General features: G+C 37.1%; 2 protein-coding genes across 2 annotated transcripts in view; one reads left to right on the forward strand and one right to left on the reverse strand.

Annotated features, from left to right (window-relative positions):
• Nucleotides 1–1,866: 1,866 nt before the first annotated feature.
• On the reverse strand, nt 1,867–6,797 carry hsdl1 (hydroxysteroid dehydrogenase like 1). Its single transcript, XM_042503454.1, has 5 exons — nt 6,365–6,797; nt 4,846–5,288; nt 4,413–4,496; nt 3,330–3,479; nt 1,867–3,232 (listed from the first exon to the last, which is right to left on the reverse strand). Exons 1-5 carry the CDS (start codon nt 6,582–6,584, stop codon nt 3,161–3,163), a joined length of 969 nt encoding a protein of 322 aa, XP_042359388.1. The 5' UTR covers nt 6,585–6,797; the 3' UTR covers nt 1,867–3,160.
• Nucleotides 6,798–7,079: 282 nt separating this feature from the next.
• The window catches only part of tbc1d32 (TBC1 domain family, member 32), an 86,065-nt gene continuing 72,706 nt past the window's right edge, over nt 7,080–20,438 (forward strand). Inside the window, exons 1-14 of the mRNA XM_042503384.1 lie at nt 7,080–7,159; nt 8,383–8,551; nt 8,654–8,818; nt 9,506–9,683; nt 10,003–10,074; nt 10,686–10,805; nt 11,208–11,286; nt 11,746–11,849; nt 11,942–12,003; nt 12,279–12,429; nt 12,602–12,661; nt 14,004–14,103; nt 16,916–17,053; nt 19,324–19,413. Of these exons, the coding sequence (XP_042359318.1) occupies nt 8,397–8,551; nt 8,654–8,818; nt 9,506–9,683; nt 10,003–10,074; nt 10,686–10,805; nt 11,208–11,286; nt 11,746–11,849; nt 11,942–12,003; nt 12,279–12,429; nt 12,602–12,661; nt 14,004–14,103; nt 16,916–17,053; nt 19,324–19,413 (1,474 nt within the window). The 5' untranslated portion in view covers nt 7,080–7,159; nt 8,383–8,396. The remainder of the gene's footprint in view (nt 7,160–8,382; nt 8,552–8,653; nt 8,819–9,505; nt 9,684–10,002; nt 10,075–10,685; nt 10,806–11,207; nt 11,287–11,745; nt 11,850–11,941; nt 12,004–12,278; nt 12,430–12,601; nt 12,662–14,003; nt 14,104–16,915; nt 17,054–19,323; nt 19,414–20,438) is intronic.

Genomic DNA, 20,438 nt, shown 5'->3' on the forward strand with positions numbered 1-20,438 from the left:
GGCATGAAAATTCATCTGTCCAAAGATTGTGTATGGTACAAATATTGCATAGCGGACTATTGTAAAATGTCAACATCTAGTCTCTGGCAGTACAGTATATAAAATATTAAACTTACCAGTTAAACAAACCCACAGAGAAATAGCTGAACGAAGAGAGCAAAGTCTCAGGAGGATGGCGAGGAGAGAAAATGACGGAAAAGCCGTCCCTGTCATCGTTCCTTTGGCATCTTATCTGGAAGGACACCATCCTAACCATAACAAACAAACCTCCAGCCTTAGGGAATATTATTTGGAAGAATGGCGATTCATCCTTCCCAGCAGAGATTCACAGACTTGGAAAAGTAGTACTGAAGCTTGTGGTGGCCTGACCTCTTACTATGGCAAAAATAAACAATGGTCTTTCTACACAGCCAAAAATTCTTTTGCACCAACTTAAAACTTTTTGCTATGGGATGCTCCATCAGGGTCAAGATGCTGACCTGATACGTCCCTGCAAAAACAAGTGCTAAAAAACAACACAAGGTGAATTCAGTAGCAGTTATGGACCTTTTATGACATGTACCTCGGCAGATGGAGTTTGGATTTTGTCATGGAATTGTAGAATTGTGAAATTTCTTTTTTTCTGAGTTCTTTTTTTCTGAGTTCTTTTTTTCGAGTTCTCATCACTGATGACTTAAAAGTTGACCTTGACCTTGGAAACCTTTTTAAGCACAAGGTCTGTGCTTACATGTATTTTGTTGTGCTTCATTAGGTTCACATCCCCCTTACAAAGACACTTGCTTTTAATTTTTTAATTTCGATCTGCAGACTCCTTAGAGAGTAACAGGAGGGGAGAATTCAAGTCAAAAGACTTGACTTGCTTGACTAGCACTGATAAAACACTTGACTTAACTTGAAACAGCTGATTTGAAAGGACTTGATGTTGTAAGATTTAATATTTGCATTTTTGTAGGTACTGAGTTAAACTTTATTTTTGAAACGGAGACTTGAAAGTTAAACTTGAGACTAGCCTTTGACTTTCACGTGTGTTAACTCCCACCTCTGCTACTAACTACGCTCCTAAATTTTGGAATGACAATTCCAAGCATTTTCGATAGCATACTGTTTGAGTGTTTTCAAGCAGCATCTTATTACATGCTATTTATTTTAAACTTAGCTTTTAAGTTTGGTCTTAATTTTTCTTTGCTACATTTGATTTTACTCCTTATGTCACTTTGTTCTTGTTTTTTTTCTTTATTCTCTTTCTATCCTCTTTATTTTAAACAATACTTTAGGCATCATATGTAAATGTTTATTATTAAGTATGTTACCATCTCCTTAATTTCATAATAATTTTAGTATTTTTTTCACATTGTAAAGATGTTCACTACTTAAGTGATTCCATGTAGGAAAGTACTAAATAAACTCTGGAAAAAACCCCTGACTTTTCAGAACTGTTTAAATCCTGCTCTGCAGCAGGTGGATTTCTGGCAGACCGCACCTCACGTGTTTTCACCAGGTTTACTAGCAGTCTGTGACCTAACTGATGTGAGGGGGGTCACAGGGTAAACTCTGGCAGTCAGCACGGTGTCTGTTCATGTAAATGATTTACACCATGCTGATGATTTAAGGGAAAAACAAAGCATTTGCGACCTTCAGCAGATCAGTGAGTCAACATTTCATAGACACGAAAAACCTATCAGTCAGATAAAGACTAATCTTCAAAGACAGACACTGGCACTTATACACACACACACATACACACTTTATATATACAGTACATATTGTCACCTTACACCCATTTAATAATAATAATAATAATAATAATAATAATAATAATAATAATAATAATAATTATTATTATTATAATAATAAAAGACAGGAAAGTATGGGAATGGAGAAAGCTTTATTGTTTTTTGTGCTATGATGACACATATGTTTAAGTCCACATTTTTATATACTGCACTGTATATGTAAGCAACCACTGAACACAATATATCTGAATCTGTTCACATTTCATAATGTAAATACTTAATTTAAAGCAATATCTACTGAATGTATCTTTAACAAAATTTCTCAACGAAACAAAACCTCAAAATCTCACTCATTTTTGCATTTCAAATTCACTCCTCGATATGCTTTAGTGTTACACTCTGAGCAATGACAACCAAAGCTGTTACTCGCCATTCACCAACATGTTTGTATTTGCTACAAACACTGAGTTTGAGTTAAAATGTGCCTCTTAGTTATATTCATAATTTATATCAAAATTATGCTTAAATCAGAGTTGCATAATGCAGCTTTTGTTCATTAAGACAATAAGTTTAAAGGAATTATACTTCATTGTAATGTGCCTGTTGAACTTTGAATGATGCTGAGTTTGGTTTTGGTGTGAATGCCATTTGTTACTTGTAAGAGTGCCATGGGTGTGTTTAATGACGGTGAGAGCCATACAGCCAGAAAAAACTGGAAAGTCAAAAGTCGGCTCAAAAGACTTTTTTTAAAAGTCAGATGCAAAAAGCTCTGGGAGAAAAAAATGAAGTTTATTTTATTATAATTTATTGTTTTTATGGTTGCAGATTGCTTTATTATTGCTTTCCTCTGTCTGTTGTATATTGTAACAATTGAGGTGCATCTTCTCACCTACTTAGGTTTAATTGAATGTAAAAGTGCTTTGAGTGCAACTTTTTTGAAAAAATAGGAAAATAAAATAATGTACATTCTGTTTTAAATTTGATGAATTGGGCATTTAATGGCCCATTCTGGCTGCCCACTGACTAATGAGCCCATCAATTTCTTATTCAATAGTTCAAAGGTTTAAACTATATGGAGGCAACCAAACCAAGTGTTCGATAATCACGGTCTAATGATAATCAACGAGTTTACAACCCTGACTTAAAGACACACCCAGTTTCCAACATTATGTCTGGCCCCCATTAAGACATGTAGTATCAAGATGTCTGGTTTCTGTAGTAAATTTAGGATGTCACAGCTTTGTCAGACAAATAAATGTAGTCAAATTCCACTACAGCTTCCCTTGAAATTGATACCAAAAGAAGTTTCAAGTTAAATAGAGCCTGAGAGCTAATGACAGAATAATCTAAAACTCTACATGACTACAGTAACAGGATGATATGGTAACTGGGTTAAGTCTTTAGTGAGGGGAGAAAAGGCTGAGCTCTTAGCTTGAACTGATGAGCACACGTGATCCGAGAACCCAAATCCACTCTGGAACACATCTCATCAGTCCATACTGGGAAGAAAAACAGCAGACAGAAACAGATCAGAATACAGAAATGTAATTTATGTTTTAACATATATCAGTGACAGTATAACTATTAAAAACTGACCTGCAGTGTGTGAGGCCAGTAGCCGGTGGTCCTGTTAGTGACACCTAGGGTGGAGATGGCGTGGCGGGCATAAACCTCTGGCGCTGGTGCAAACCAGCCTGGTGTTGATGCTGGTGTTGATGATGACTGTTGTTCCTCACTTGAGGTTATCTGGTTACACATAAACACATGCTGTACATCAAGCACTGACTATTATTTACTCAATTTACTATGTCTGTGAACATAACACAAACACCTCTCTGTATTTCATGCTGGATTTAGTACAGTACTGTAGTATTACACTTTATTTGTTTTAGCCAGTTGTGCCAAATGAACTAGCAACTGTGTATAGTATTTTAGTACTGCACATCCTGATATAATACCCGAGCTTGATAATGAAACCACAATAATTTTCTGAGAGTTGTAATCATTTTTGTACTACAAATAAAGCCAAAGTTGTCAGATGTTAAAAGTTGTGTATATACAAGTAGACCTAAAAAAAATCTTCATAAAATAAAACTAGATCCTACTACATCCATATCTGTCCTGACTCATACATATCCATGAAAGTTGGCAATGTTTCACATACAGATGTTGCTGCAAAGAAGCTACATATTCTAAAACGTGGATGCTTCACACACATCTTCAACCCGGCAGCACAGAAGATCTATACAATCACCACAGTTTCAAGTGGACGTTTGTGCCAAATTTGAGAGAATTCCCTCCAGTCCGTTTTGAGATCTCATTTACAAGAATGAATGCAAGGTCGTAGTGACCTTGGCATTTGACCACCAAATTCTAATCAGGTTGTCATTGAATCCAAGTGGATATTTGTGCCAAATCTGAAGAAAATATCTGCTTTCAGGAAAATGAGAGGGACGAACAACCTGGAAATATAATGCTCCCGGCCAAGGTTTAATAAGGAAGTCTAAATTGTCAAAATTTGTTTTTAAATAAGGAACTATAAAATCACTGAATAAGTAAACAATATTATGAATCTGACTGAGCATTTGAAGCCAGCTTTCAATGCTTGACACGTTTTGGTTGGCACTTAAAATGCATAAAGGTTCAGTACCAAGCCCTACTTGTTAATGATCATATTACCTGGAAAGGAATCAGACTTTGGACAAAGATCCCTCTGCCACCGTACTCAAGGTGAAGAGCTCTAGAGAAATGATCCATGTAGCCCTGAAATTTCACAAAAAGAATGGAAGAGAGGATTATTGTCAGAATAGAAAAATGTGATAGTGATTATAATTGCACTTTGTGGGCAGAGGAGAAAGAGCAAGAGTGACACAGTTTGATTTACTTGTGGGTATGTTAGCACATTACTATTACATTCTAGTTGGATTTTACTTTTAAAAAGTGATTTACTCTTCTTGGAGTATTAATAGACCTTTCTGAAATAGAGTCATTGTTTATTATATTAATCAAAAATGGTCTTTTCAAACAGCAACAAATCGTATGCTGTGAAAAAGATCTATAGAGGGTACAGATGTGTATCAGTTGGGCAGATATGGTCAGTGTTTTGACTAACAGCAGAGGCGGTGAGTGTCACTCTTCCAGGCAGAGGTCTGCAAACGGCACCCGATGATATATTGACCACAGCTCCTCTGCTGCGCTCCACCATCCCAGGCAGCACCAACCGGGTCATCAGAGTAGCAACCGCAACATTCTTATTCGCCAAATCCAACAGGCCCTGCTCAGGCATTTCAATAAGACTCTGAGGGGAAGCCATAGATTCCACACAGTTCACCAAGAAGCCGATATCTTTCCCCCTCGTGGCTTCTTTGATGGTCTTGCTTGCTGATTGGTCCAAAGAGAAGTCAGCTAGGACGACAACAGTTTCCACTCCATAGTTTTGGGAGAGGGATGCAGCCGTGTCTCTGACGGAGGTGTGATCCTGAGTGACAAAGATAACGCTGATCCCGTGTCTGGCCAGCTCCTCTGCATAGGCTTTGGCCACAGGCTCTGATGCACCTGACGAGAGAGGATGATATTTATCAATATAAGTCACGTTAAGAAGAAATGAGGATATATAACTGAGATCTGCTGCACTATAACCGCACTATGGCCTCAAAACATTACAGTTTACATTATTACCGAAATGATAAGCTTATTAGTTAAGTATCAAGACATGAAAACAATGGCAATGTTGATAGGTTCACTTCACTTGCATTTAATAGAGAAAAAATTGTCAAATATTTCTGGTTCCAGCTTCTCAAATGTAAAGAAAATTCCTGTGTTTCACAATTGCATATAACTGCAAATATAATACATACATACATGTATTAATATAATATATCATAACGTTTTGGACTGTTGCTTTATTAAATTGTAATATCCTGTGCATTTTTCACAATTTTTATTATACACCACAAAGGATTGTAGAAATAAGTGACATTTTAATAAATATCAAAAATGCTGGTTATTTGAGGACCTAGTTAGCCATTCTAGCAATGTTGTTTGTGTGACAGCTAAATCTAATTAAGTTAATTAATTAAGTGTGCTATGTTTAGGGTTGCAACAAGATTAATCTTAAAGTTATTGTCTTTATTTACTGATTCCTTCTTGCATGAATAAAGTTTCAAAAAATAATTTAAAAAAATGACTCATTGCAATTTCTCAATTTCTTCTTTTCAATGACAAACTGTTGAATAACCAAAGATATGAATGTTTACAAAAATATCAAAAAGAGAAAAGCAGCAATTGATTACGAATTTTGCTGGCAAATGAAAATGTTCATTATTGTTTGCTGCCCTTGCTACCTTATATTTCGGGTTGCAACATGGTTAATCTGCCAATTATTGTTTTTATTTATTGATTAATCATGTAATCTATTAAGTGTCACAAAATAGTTAAAATATCTTCTTGCAGTGTACCCAAATCCACATGACATGCTCACATTTCGTATTTTGTGATACATTAAATAACGTAAGTAAATATCAATAATAAAATGGTGGCTACAGTTACTACAATAAAATGAAAGTGACTCTCCTCTCTCCCACAGACCTTCATCATGATGCACTCTCTGCGTTTCTTCTCTGCATCCTTACCATAAACAACAGCCCAGTCACCAAATCTTTGGGTCAGCTTCTTCGACGGGATCATTCTTGGCAGGAAATGCACCCTGATCAACGTGCAGCAGTCTCTCAGGAGGATTACTGCCCGGCTGGCCGTGTAAAGAGCACCGACCAGGGCCAGGGTTTCAAAGTAAGGACTGCATGACCGAGAAACTTCTCTGAACAACAGCTGAAAGCTGTCAACTGCCGCCATAGTCGACACTAGTGATGCTGATGCTAGCCTGTTAGCTAATGCTTATTCAATAGATTTAACGGTGCGATATCTAGGCGTAACGTTAGCTGGGAAGTCAGGCGTGCAGACAAAACATGTCGGTGTCCCCATATAGTGGATTTTGGTCAAAAGTATTCAGTTTGACAGGCGTTTCGGGAGGCAGAGATGTCTCCTGACAGCACCCGGATAGAAGGAGCAAAATATTTTGTCACGTGACCGCGTATGTCACTGGTGCTGCTTTCAGGACCCTATGAGAAAAACTGAAATCTTTAAATCAGTGGAGTAATACGTTATAGACGTATTTAAATTTGTCATAATTGAATTTTACTGCAGTGGCTTGATAAGGCTCACTATTAACTCAACTTTCTAAATCGTGTCGCACCTTTAGCTATTCTCAGTATTTTTATATTACATGTGAAACCTATATTTTCGATGCTCCTAAAGGCAGCGCGTAGTTTCTTCCGACAGGTTTCTATAGCGACGCAGCACTCAGTAGCAAGTGATCCCAAAATGCTAACGGTACATCGATGAAACGCTTTTACAAGTCCACGAACAAGGTGGCCACTTTACGATATACTGTAAACGACTTCTTTCTGAGTGAGTGGTTGGTGTGCGGGGCTGGGAGGTTCTTGGATTTCGCCAAAGTCGCGAGTTCAATTAAAATTGGGCAGTTTTTTCTTGAGCTAGCTGTGTTAGTAAATGTAGCAGCGTCAAGCTGTCAAGGGAGAAGCAATTAGCTAACATTTGTTAATTTGTTTTGTCTCTAAAGTAAAAGCATAAATATTAAATAGTCAGTTTGGGTAACATTGACCGATATATATTGTTGTTAGATTTTTATTTGTTGTGGAAACGGCTGTGTATACCTTTGCTAATGAAATACCTTCATAATGGACCAAATGAGTTAGCCAAATACCACACCTGTTGATGATTAACTGATTAACTTATCTGCAAAAAGGTATATCCGAAACTTTTGTGCATTTTACTCCGCTGTGATGTGATTTTAACTGATATCATATTACATACAGTGAGTAAAATACTTTATCAGTGCTTTAACCTGGTTTGAGTTGGTTCTTTTTCTGTTCTTTGTTGGTTTCTCTTGTGATTTAAGAGAATTGGAAAATAATTTCGTTTAGGACACGATAGGTCCTGATTGTATTGCTGACGTTTTTAAAAGGTTAAATGGATAAAATGGGGGTACTTAATAAAGCTGAACAGTATTCAAAGACACGTGTATGTTTACTTGTATGTAAGGTATGTTATTTAAGTTATTCAGATATGAAGATGCTGAGTTTAATGTTACTTTAAAAAAATAATACGCGGAGTAAATGTGTGTTGTGTGCTTTGTTTTGTTTCATCTTTCTTTCTTGTTTTGCTTTGTAAAGACTGATGGCCTTTATTTTTTTTTAATGTGGCAAGTGCATATTGCAGCCTATACATTAAAGAATCAAATTAAAAAATTATAAAAAAAGACACTGATATCAAATTAATAGAGCACCCTGATAGAATTGGGTGTTTATTTGTACTTGCTGGACTGTCACTATGGTTATACACCCCAGCTCTCATTTTTATCTTTAGTTGGAGGTGATGTTTTTTCTTCTTCTGCCTATTTGTAAGGAAAAACAAATGATCTTTTTAAAAATTGCTGCAAATAATGTAGAATTTTGTTATTTCTTGCACATATTCTATTGTTATTAATGTTATTTTTTCTCAAGTAAAGTTGTCTGTTACCCTTCATCACCAAGCCTATGAAACCAATCACTCTATTCTGTCCCATCTTTAGGACCAGCAGTAAAGATGTCTGAGTTGTCAGCTGAAGACGAGGTGGAGTTGAAGTCCTTGCTAAAGCAGCTTCTGAGAAGCATCAATGACAGAATATCTGGCGCTCCGTCGACTGAATGTGCTGAAGAGATCCTCCTTCACCTGGAGGAGACTGACAAGAACTTCCACAAGTAAGGCCACTTTAAAGATCTGATGTAAAGTGATGCACATATAAATTTAAAGTACAGTACATATACACAGTAGGTCTGACGCTGTCCTTACTCTGCTCTCAGTTATGAGTTTGTCAAGTATCTCCGTCAGTATGTGGAGAGCTCCCTGGGGACTGTGGTGGAAGAGGAGACTAAGAACTTGACCAGAGGAGATGGACAACATGCAATAGGCTCATGTCACGATACCTTAATCCACGCCGTCACCCGAAGGACCAGAGACTCTGCTGAGTGAGTGTAGCTCAGACTCTGAGCTTTGTTCCCTTTTCTTTAGCCAAATGTTCATGATTTATTTATTGTGAAGTCAATTCACAGGTAGTAATTCTTTTTTGTGTGAATTGTGCTGATGTTAGAAGCACATCAGTGTCCTTCTGTATGATACTTATTTTCAATTAAATGCCCATGTATGTTTAGTGTCCCTATATTTATATGATATGGATAGTAAAGGCCATTCTTACTACAAAAAATGGAGCGAAGCCATTGTACAAGTTGTAATTCTTAGTTGATAACAAATAGCATACAAGCTACAGTAGCTGATGTTCTGATGTCACTGGTCTTGGGCCTAATATTGTATGGGAAGAGAAAATATTTTTGGTTTCTACAGTATGTTTCTTGCCTGTTTTTTTCCATGTTGGAAAACATAAATGCCTTATAGTTGAAATTGCAAACTTGCAGTGTTAGGTTTCCTGCTTTCAACTGTAAGTGGAACACAGAAGAGTAAATGGACTTTGCAATAACTAAACAAAACATTTGCAGAATTCTGAATTGTACTCTTCCACAGCAAATAAAAAGGACCAGTCTTTATGGAATGGGGTTTCCTTATAATTCAGACACAAATTGATTCAAATGTGCTATATAAATAAATTTCCCCTGCCTTGCCTAAATAATACACTACACAGCACTTCCTTCTGTGACCAGGTACCAGCAGATGATGCAAACCTTAAAAAACACCATGATCATGGTGGTGGAGTCTTTAATCAACAAATTTGAGGAGGACCAGATGAGGAAGGAGGAGATGCACAGAGAGAAGCAGCACAATCCGTCCAACAGTCAGTACGCTGACAATTGCTCTGACAGCGACTCCTCCTTCAATCAGGTCAGAGACACAGTAGTTGCACTTTGAGGGCAATACATGCTTAAACTGTATTATTTTATTGCCTTTTTACATTGTTGTGGACGACTCTTATGAAGTGCCAACATTGCATTTATGTCCAATCTCTGGCAATGGTCGCAATAGCTGTCCTTAGGAAGTTTGTTCCTTTCCATGGTAGACTGAATGTAGGGCAAAGCCTATAATAGATACACTCAGTGAGCTCTGACACTTTTGGCGTGGTGCCATCAGACAATGAGAGGCTTTTATTCCGGTTTATGATGGATCACAGTAATTTATGTCTCATTCCTATTTTCCTGTCTAGAGTTATGCATTCATCAGACAAGAGCAGCTGCAAGCTCTGGCTGAAAAACTTGACTCCAGCAGACCCAAAGAGGTAAAAAAAAAAAAAAGGCTCACTCACACATAGACATTATAATGGTGTACATTGCTGTTGCATAGTTTTTGTCAGCATGTTGGAGAGTCATGTGTGGCACTGTGCCATGATTGTTGGTTTTCTAAACTTGGGGTCAGAGGCCATGAGATGATTAGATGATGAGAACAAAAATAAAATGGAAAATATTCCTTATTCTGTTTTCATCTCATATTTTCAAATTTCCTACCAAATTACAAGAAAATGTACATATTTAGGCTTGTAGAATAAAAAAAGGCTACTATTATGTTAAACAGGTTATCGTCAGTTGATCTTAGCCTGACAATTTGATGATGGCATCATCATTTTTACCCTGCTTTCAAAGTTTTGGTTGGTTGATTGTTCCATTAACCAGTGGAAAAGCCCTCAAAGGGCCAGACCTGTACTTAAAAAAAAAAATAAAAAGATTCAGACGTCTGAAACCAGTGAGGATGTTGTCATGTGCAACTAGTGATGGAGAGTAAACACTGATTTGCTTAAAAGAGTCACAAGGCACACAGTTTTTTAACCACTGCCATAAACATGAAGATGATGAACATTGTAGTCCAGGTGAAGTGATGTAACTCTGTGTGTAGGTGCGTTGGGAGGCTCTTCAGGCCCTCTGCTGTGCCCCTCCATCTGATGTGCTGAGTTGTGAAAGCTGGAGCAGCCTGCGCAGGAACCTCTCTGCAGCTTTGACCGACCCTGACCTCAGCGTGAGTCCTGATCAGCCTCATCTACAAATTCACAATTCATTTATTTACAAATGAATCAGCAGTAGTCATGTTATTTTAATTAACTATTTCAGGCTTTATAATAATTGACAACAAACACAGAAAACTTGATGTTCATCATTTTGCATTCAATCTTGCCACACCTGCCTAATTGGAGGAGAAAATAATAATGCTGTCTTTAGTGACCGAGAGCTAATTGGTAGCAAATATGCAGGCCTCTGTCTCAGTTGAGGCTGCAAATCTTTTTTTTGTGATCATCTTGTTTAATTTCCTTTCAGTATATTTTTTTTTATAATTTTACATTCATGTATCATTGATTGCTTATATGCATGTTTGTGTGTGTCTGTGCTGATAAGCTATCCCCCTCTATCGTATCTCCATCAGGATAACGTACTGCAGTTTTTTGCCAAAAGCTTCTCCTCTTCTCCGCTGAATGTGACCCGAGAGATCTACACCAGCTTGGGTAGGCTACTGTAGAATGCATGTGCAGCACCTTCATGTTTAAACCAAACATTGGAAGATTATTTATTAATAATCTATCAATAAAAATACAATTTAGAGGGTCAGCTCCTTATTGCAAGTATTATCTAGCCATGCAGAAAGAGTAGTTGTGGTTTCATGTACAAAGATTTTGAGATATCCACCTCTCAGCTTTCTGTATCAACCCAATACGATGGAGGTGAATCTACAGATCTGACTGATAGTAGAAATTATTGGAATAGTTTAATACCGACTAAATAATTCAAATGTCTTGTTGTAGACTGTTTTCATTGGGGTGAACTGGCTTTTCAGTTGAGCTTTTGATTTATTTTAAATTGTTAAATGTCAGATGTGTCCTGTAAATGTGTAATGTGTATATGTGTCATTATGTGTATGAACATACAGTGTATATTTGTAATAAGTATATTTTGCCTTTGTGCAGCTAAAAGTGTGGAGTCAAGTTTTCTGTCTCATAAGCTAAGTTTTCCGACTGGCTCAGCTGTAATCGACATCAACAGACCTGAGATCAGTCGCCTTCTCAAACAGGTACAACAGCTTTTATCTTCTGGTGTTTAAAGTGTATCACCATATAAACACATTATAGCTTTTTCTCTCTCTTTCTCTCTGTCTTACCTCAGATTCGATTAATGAATGACTTTCAGAAGGAGGTTACAACCTTTTGGATCCGCCATCCAGAGAAGTGAGTTGCACTCCTAATATGTAGTCATAGTTGGCATTTTCTATTTGCTTGTTTGACCCCACACCCAACACTCATTATCTCATATGTTACTCTTTGAATTATGACAAAATGGTATGGACATTAAAAAATGCTTGGGATATACATATCTATAAAATGTTACAGTTTCCTACATACTTTATTCAAGTCCAAATTGTACTTAACTTTTCAATATTACATCTGTAATGATGGTATACATACAGTACATTTGTTTCAGTCTTCTTTCTTTCCTGCTTTAGATATATGGAAGAAGTTATAGAGAGCACCTTCTCCCTGCTGTCCTTCCATCCTGAACATGGCTCAGCCTCACCAGGGACAGACAAAGCCCTGGAACCCATTCACCTATTGGCCTTACTAGATGTTAAAGCCACCTGGTTTAAAAAGTGGATGGTGTGTATTGGAAACGAGAAGATGTTTTTTATTTGTGCAGAGTGCATTTCTTGTATTCATTCATTATAGTAATGTGTTGCTTAATAATGTCTGTCTCTCTCTCTCTCTTGTACATGTACTCTGTCTCATATACTGTCCTCTATCCCGATCTGTCTCCCTCTCCCTCTGTCAGCATGGATACTACAGCAGGACTGTGGTTCTCAGACTCCTGGAGAAAAAATACAAGTCTCTGGTGAGTGATTCACTCCTTAATCAATATCTCTCACTATTTCCTTTGTACTTCTGACACATCCAGCACCACAAAGAAACAATCAACGATACAAGCCTGAAAAGTCTTTCCTGAAGGCACCAGAAACCATTGCAGCAACAGAGTGAATCCCTGAAAGACAAAACTGTGAACTAACTGGGAAAAAGTAGGAATCTGGAACAAGCTCAGATATGCTTGCAGGCTCTTTAAGGCAGATCATGACCTATTTCCTGCTGGAAATGTTATTCCTTCCTGCATTTTCTTGTTTTATCTTTGGGCCTCACATAGAGGCTAAATTTGCTCTAGTTCTTACCTTTACTGTACCAAGATATGCTCAATGTACTCAGAATAAATACACAACAGCCGTGCCTAACTCAGAATTATGTCAGTTGAATCAGATTTGAATTCTAAATACCATAACTCAACTCTGTTCCTTTTTTCCATATAAAGTTTGAGAGTTCGAACGGGTAGTAAACAAGCCGAGTTAGCCCGCCGAGCGATTGTGTGCTTACTAGGCAAACAATGGATAATAACTGTACAACAATATTTTTTACAGAAACTAGTTATCAAACAAAAAACAACATGAAAGTGACGAACACTCACTCTGAAGGTAAATCTGGGGACCAAAATGTCCTCAGAAGTACACAACACACTGACTGGCAAACAAAGAACAACTGCTCCACTTTAAGAATCTGTCAACTGACGCGTCTCCAACTGATGATAAAAATCCTCGACTTCAGGGGGCAGCCATAAAAAACAGGTGGTGAGAAGGGTGAGGGTTCTCTAACAGATTAGCTGCTTTTAATGAATGCCGTCAGTGAAATTCTTATTCACGCCCATGTATTTGAGGGATCTGTGTAATTCACACAGCCAAACAATGAAGGTCAGTGTGGGAGTATTTGAGACAAAGGGGCACAAGAGTTGAGTGTCACTTCGACATTTAAGAATTGATTGTTTAATCCTGAACCTCCCTCTCAACTCTCACTCTGACTTTAGAGAGGATTACTATGAAATCACCCCTGAAACTTTCACTAAAGTACTGTAAATGTCAATAACTCTTTGAAAGCACTGTAAGCCTAAAGTACTCCTCCATTGCAGAGCATTCAAATTCCCTAGAGATTTAGCTTTAAAACAAATGGTTCTAGTCTCAAAACTCTTGATTTAAAGGTTAGATAAAAGGAGGTGTACATTCTGAATGAATACTTCAGTAAGCCTGTTGTTTTTCGCCTGTTCATAGCAGCATCTGTCACAGGAGATTGGTAGTTCAGGTGTTTGCAGCAGCCAAAATAGCATACTTTGTTTTCTAATCTTTTTTATATTTGTTCAGATTGTTGCAGCCCTTCAACAGTGTATCCATTACAGTAAATCCCATGAATATGTCACAAGTGAGACAAGTGATCCACAGACAGCAGAGCAGCAGAGCACTGGTAGGTAAAACAGTCCATAAACTCATAATTTCTTCATCAGGTTTATGTTCTCTCTCAGGCATATCTGAATACCGGTTTCCACTCACACTCTGTGTGCTAAACATCAGCACATTTGCAATAATGCTGATTTAATGTGTCCTGTGAAACAAACCAAAAAAAAGTACACTGAACTTCTGTGAGAGCCTAATGAAAAAGTAATGCTTCATTTGAAGCCTGTTAAATGTATTTTCACCTAGACTTTAAGGTTGTCATTTATTCAGTTTTCTTAATGTCCACATGCAGCTCCAGCTGTCATTAAAACAGATGAATGCTGAGAAAAACAGTTGAAGGAAGAAATGAGAAGGAAAAAAAATCAGACATAAAAACATTTGAGAGTAATGGAGAGAAAGGGAATGATAGAAGGCTGGAAAATTAACACTAAATGAAAGATATAACCAAGTTAATGACTTAGGTGAAGCAGACAAAACAGAGGTGTGTGTATAAGTATGATAAAAAAGTTACATCTGAAAGCCTCTATTACAAAATATTAGTCCATGATTTTGGAGTACAATCTGCCACAACCTGTGCAGGACTTACTCAGCACAAAACAAAAGTTTTAGGGTTTGGTTGTGTTAGCTGGTTCCATTTTGGACTAGTTTCACAGTCAAAAAAAATTCCCAGGTTGCTAAAATGTGAGGCTAACAAATCTGTTATTGTACCTTTTTATTATTATTATTATTATTATTATATAATACATTTTATTTATAGGGCGCTATTCACAATACTCAAAGACGCTTAACAGACAAACAAAGTCAATTAAAGTCAGTAAAACATGTAGAATAAATCAAAACAAAATCAGTAAAAGCAAGACAGACAAGCATGAAATGTGCATAAATCAAACATTGCAGATGCAGAGTGGAGGTCTCTGGCACAACTTCACCAGCTTCTAAGGTGCATGGAGAATGAAGAGAGTCTAGAAGAGGTCAAAGAGCTCCAACACTTGTAGTTTGAGGAACAACTTTATTAGACCGATGCGTTTCTGCAGGATGACCCAGACGAAGTCCACAAGCCAAAACGCATCGTCTAATAAAGTTGTTCCTCAAACTACAAGTGTTGCTTGAGCTCATAAATCAAACATTAAAAGCAGATTTAAGTTATTGACGTCATTATTGTGTCCCTCGCGGCTGTTTTTTTTTTGGCAGAGAGCAACAAGCGTTTGGATAACAGGCTTGTCGTTTTATGATCTCAGTAGTCTAGACTGCACTGTCTTTCTTCCATTTCCTCGAGTATTTGGAGCAAGTAGCTTGTGAAAAATGAGGTGTAAAACCGCTGGCTTCACTTGTTTTTCTCTGTCTGATACATCTCATATTTTCTGCTTCTCATCTCATTTTCAGGTTTGGCACATTGATTAGACTGTGACAAAAAACTTTTTCTGCTTTTTCAGCTAACCAGAGTTGTAAAGAAATCTCCACCATCCTTAGTCTTTTTTGAGGTTTAGTTATATATATTAGGTACCTGCAAATGTTGAAAGTTAAAGGTACCCTGTTTTTGATGTACATGCATAGATGAGCTATACCATAAGCCATTCTCATAGACTGTATGAGAATAATGGACATAGCCACCTCGATGTCATTCACCGGTTTGTGGACTCCTGTTTTGAATCCTCGAGTTAGTCGAGCTACAGTTATAGCTTGATTAGGATTAGATGCTATGGAGATACTATGCAAGTAAGAGTATTTTTAATAAAGAATGGCATAAAATGTCAGTGGAAGTACCTTTTAGTTCAGATTTTTTTTCCATGCTGGCATGCCAGAGGTCAAGAATGAACCTCCATCCTCGAACAGATGTCCTGTATCATTCCAATCATTTGGAGCATAAGCGAGGATAAACCTATGATATACACATTTAAGATTTCGTGCGTTTTACAGCTCTGAAGTAACGAGGGCAACAACATATCTAACTCTCTATCATCATGAAATTCACCCTTATACATTGTAAAATAAACCACGTGATTGTTTTTGTTTTTTTAAACTAAATTTGCGTTATTAACAGTAAGTGATATACAGACTGATGGTAAAATGCAATGAAAACATCCTGCTGCAAGTTGTGAAAATTCAGTGAATGAGAGTGAATATAGTGGGAGATAGGGCGAAGGGGAATGTCAGTGTCAGTGTGTTATCTCCTGTAAGCCAGCTGGCTCCTTGAGACTGAACATTTTGACCTTGTCCTGGATGAGTGGAGATATGCCTACTCCCCGTCACTGATACACTCTTCATAAAAGAAGAGTTTCTCAGAGCTGTGCTTCTTTTAGATTGTCTGCACCCCAGGGGCACTGCAGACTTTTTTCATTTGTCAATCTCATTCTATTACAGAAGCTTTAGATATGAAATGTCTTTGAACTATCTGCCCACTGCAGCATCACAACAGGGGCATTCATCCAGGGTTTTATGAATAGTAGTTAGTATGTCAAGATACTGAAAAATGATTTATTATTTTCATATTCAACCTCAATAATGAAATATGATCTACACAAACAACATCTCTACTAAAACTGTTTTTTTTTCGTCCATGTAAACTGATTCTACCACACTAACCCCTGTCATTTTCAATATATGTTTTGCAGCAATTAAAATGCTTTATGAACTGAGTTAGACATTGGTGGGGAAAATGCATTTCTTAAACCTTCTTCCCTCTCTTCCTCCCTTTCTTAGCTTTGCTCCTTCCAGCATATTTGTTTAATATCTACAATATTTGGACCTCATGGAAACTGGATCTGTGACTACAGCAAAAGTGTAGACAAGTTTAAAATGTTTATTTTCTGATTTTGTTTCAGGTTCAGTCCAGAGGAGTGTTTACACAGGAAAAGAGCTTGAATATGCCTTCTTTGTCCACTCGCTGTGTGTCCTGGGGAAACTAATCATCTACACCAATGGCAGAAAGCTGTTTCCCATCAGAGTGATGAAGTGCAAAGGTACAATATTAAACCATTTTTTAAACCTTTTCAAACATCTATCAGAAGCATGTGGAGATTTGATTTCATACTTAGTTGTTTTACAGCAGAATAAGTTTCACTGTTGTAAAAGGAATAGTTTGACTTATTTAAAATATGCATGGTCATTTTCAGACCGGTACAACTCTGTCATAGCTGTCTGTAATGTATGAAGCTGTATATTTAGCAGTGGGTTTGCTTAACATAGCACTGTAGATGGTAAAAACAGGTGCTAACACTGTTCACAGTTAACAAAATCAGACTACAAGCAAATCCAAAGCCAACTGAATTATGTGCTACATTGTTTTGTTTAATCTGTATGAAAATCATATTGTAAACATGTCAGTTTGTCATTTTATGGGGGTTTATGTGCTTAAATATTTCTTGGCTGGGAGCAGTAACCTCCTGGAGTCTTAGCTGGTTGAACTGCAACTGGCGTTGGCCAAGAAATAGTTTAGCACATTACCCCACCTTAAATAAAATTAGTTATTTTTACACTTTAGTTTTTGTTTCTCTTAACCAACTAGAATTAATATGTGAGTTGTTGGTTGCAAATTTTGTTACCATCGGACGCACTCACTCGAGCTATTAACCTGTGTTTTATGTCTTTGTGCTAAAGACTCAAGAGTGGTTTTGATCCTTTCATCCAATGTGATTTGGCTACTTGGCATAATTCTGAAAATGTCCAACAATTCCTTTAATGTAAAAATACAATGAAGAGCTTAATAGGGTATACTGTGTATTGTTAGCAGCTGCAGGACTTAAAGGATTGCATTTGTGATTTTATGAAGTGAAATGGAGTTAAAGGGAAAACAGATAGCTTATTTCCCTGTGCAGATCACTATCTGTGGTTTAGTAATTTTCCAACTAAATCATCTGTCCAGTCTTTACAACAGATAATCTGATGTCGGAATGTGTCTGATCAGCTCACACATAGCGCCACTCCTCCCTGTCTTCCTGAGCAGTAACTTTGTTCCTTCTAGCCATCTTTATCACTAATAAAGTTATGTAATGGTGTGAATGAGTATAGCAGACCATTATAACAGACTCATCGTCTGCTGTCACGGCTCTTAACGCTGTTTTATTTAACCATTAATAACTCTTATTCTAGGACAGTCTGGACTGGAGGCAATCTAATCATTGACATACAGTTGTTCATAGGGATCATAAGGCCCACTCTTTGGGTGGAGGCCCATTAATCCACACCTTGAAGAAGGCAGCTAGATCAGTTTGTAACCCATACCTGTATGTGTCATTGCATATATCTGTTTCAATTTATAGCAAGTTCAGTTCAGAGATTTTATTGTCCCTCAAGGGGAAATTTGATCTGCAGGTAGCGGTAAGCAACAATTAAGAAATACAATAAACAGGCACATAACAACAATAACCAGACTTGACTAAAAGCAATCCCAATCAACAGTAAAAGTAAAAGCATCAATGTAAGTCATCTACAAGTGTCAGTAAAACGAGTGAGCTCGGTCAACCATTAAAAAAATCATTAAAATATAGAAATGTTAATAAGAGGAGTGTTCACAGTCATTTCTGAACAGTTATGTTTTTTTTTTTTTTGATCGAAATGTTGTCCACGCCCTTAAATTGACACACAATAGGTTACACACCTCCTTAAGATTTCGCTTAAAGGACCTTTATCCCAAAAGATTTTAGTTGTTAGATATGATTAAGAAACAGTTGTTTAAAACTACAGTTGAGGAGAAGTAAAACCGATGATCAGTATAGTCACTCTTATGACAAAAATGCCAAAAACAAAAATGCCATAAAATACACTAAATACCTTTAAAAGGCTTCACTACATATATCATATGAGTCTGGACAGACATAGAGGTAAACTGCAACTTTGGCTAACTGACTAATTGTTTCAACTGTAATACGAAGTCTGTGTTATGGTGTGTGATTTGGTATATAAAGTGGCTTTAGACATGCTTGTGATGAAGTGTTGTATACTGGAATCACTGTGTATTTGAGTTGATTGTGTTACCTTTAGTAAAAGAACAAACATTTGATTTGTTGCCTTTATTATTTTATGGCAAGCCGTTTGAGAACACACTAGATACTAAAACTCATTCCAGGCATAAAATTTGGAGCCAACAATGAACCATGTGATGCTAATTTTCAAGGTTGCCAAAACTGGACTCAGACCATTTCCTTCTAAGGAAGACCTACTTTTTTTTTTTTACTATCCTTGTTTAGACATTGAGTAAGCGCATTGATTGCTTATTCATGTCCTGTTACAGATCCAGTCAGCCTGACGGACCTGGTTGTCATCCTGATTCACATCATGTACCAACACCCCAAACCTTCGCACAGTGACACCTCACACACAGGTGAGGCCCCACACACTCACACACAGATATAAACTACGTCACAGAGTTTCGGCTTCCTCTCGGGTTTCTGTGCACAGTCTGGAATCGGGGGCTGAAGGAACACGGTGACCCTCCCTGTGAGGCGTAACAGCATTCCTCAGACCATATCTTTTATCTCCTAACCTTGTTCTGAGTCATGCAGCACTGAGGTTGTCTCCTGGAAGACCTTGCTTTATTGCCCCATTCATTCTCATGAATTACACTGCAGCAACTTTCCTGGCTGTAATCAATAGCGTCCCCTACCTTGACTTTGTCATAGGAGGATCATCTCCTCTGTCTGCTGCAGAGAGTCATGCAAGTCATAAATTTATATTAATATTTTACTTGCAGTCTGATGAGGATAATCTGAATAGTATCATGGTGTTACATAATGTAGTGTTTGATGATGCAGAATCAAAGTATCTGTGCAAGAGAGTTAGTTTTGGCTGGAGGACACTTCATTTAAAGCTCCATTAGGCAATATTAAGTAAAAAATACAATAATGTCACGAAAAGAGTGAGACTTAGGAAGACCCAATGTTCCAATACAGCTCGTTCCCAAACTATGACTTCAATTATTTATATCTTGTAAATTTAAAATTCTACACACTATCCAGTGATGATTAATGTCATCAAACTGTTTTGAGTTTATGAAACTGAGTGTGACAGTGGTGGAAGAACCACTTTATTAATTAAAAGTTGATACTACAGTCATGCTTAAATCCAGAGGTATTATCAAAATGTACTGAAATTATCATAAGTTTAATAACTTATTATCCAAAATGACCCCTTCCATATAGTTACATTATTAAGTATACTGTAATATTGTTGTAGTGTTACTGATGACTTAACATGTAAACAGCATTTTAATGGTGGAGCATCTTTAAATACTTAAATACATGTACTGCAGACTAGTCTCACAAATAATGCACCACAATTACTCATAAGTTATATGTTTCATATGAAAAATCTTAAAGGTTAAGAGTAAAATAATTCATTAAGTCCCAT

Source organism: Plectropomus leopardus, chromosome 16 (assembly GCF_008729295.1).
Source record: "Plectropomus leopardus isolate mb chromosome 16, YSFRI_Pleo_2.0, whole genome shotgun sequence".
NCBI lineage: Eukaryota > Metazoa > Chordata > Actinopteri > Perciformes > Serranidae > Plectropomus > Plectropomus leopardus.

What these genes read in the sequence shown, in the direction of transcription:
- hsdl1 (XM_042503454.1), bottom strand. Translation starts at nt 6,584, where the DNA reads ATGGCGGCAGTTGACAGCTTTCAGCTGTTGTTCAGAGAAGTTTCTCGG. An exon ending in TGACACTCACCGCCTCTGCT is followed by an intron (nt 4,497 to 4,845) that starts GTTAGTCAAAAC and finishes GTGAAATTTCAG; the next exon opens with GGCTACATGGATCATTTCTC. An exon ending in ACTGGCCTCACACACTGCAG is followed by an intron (nt 3,233 to 3,329) that starts GTCAGTTTTTAA and finishes TTTTCTTCCCAG; the next exon opens with TATGGACTGATGAGATGTGT.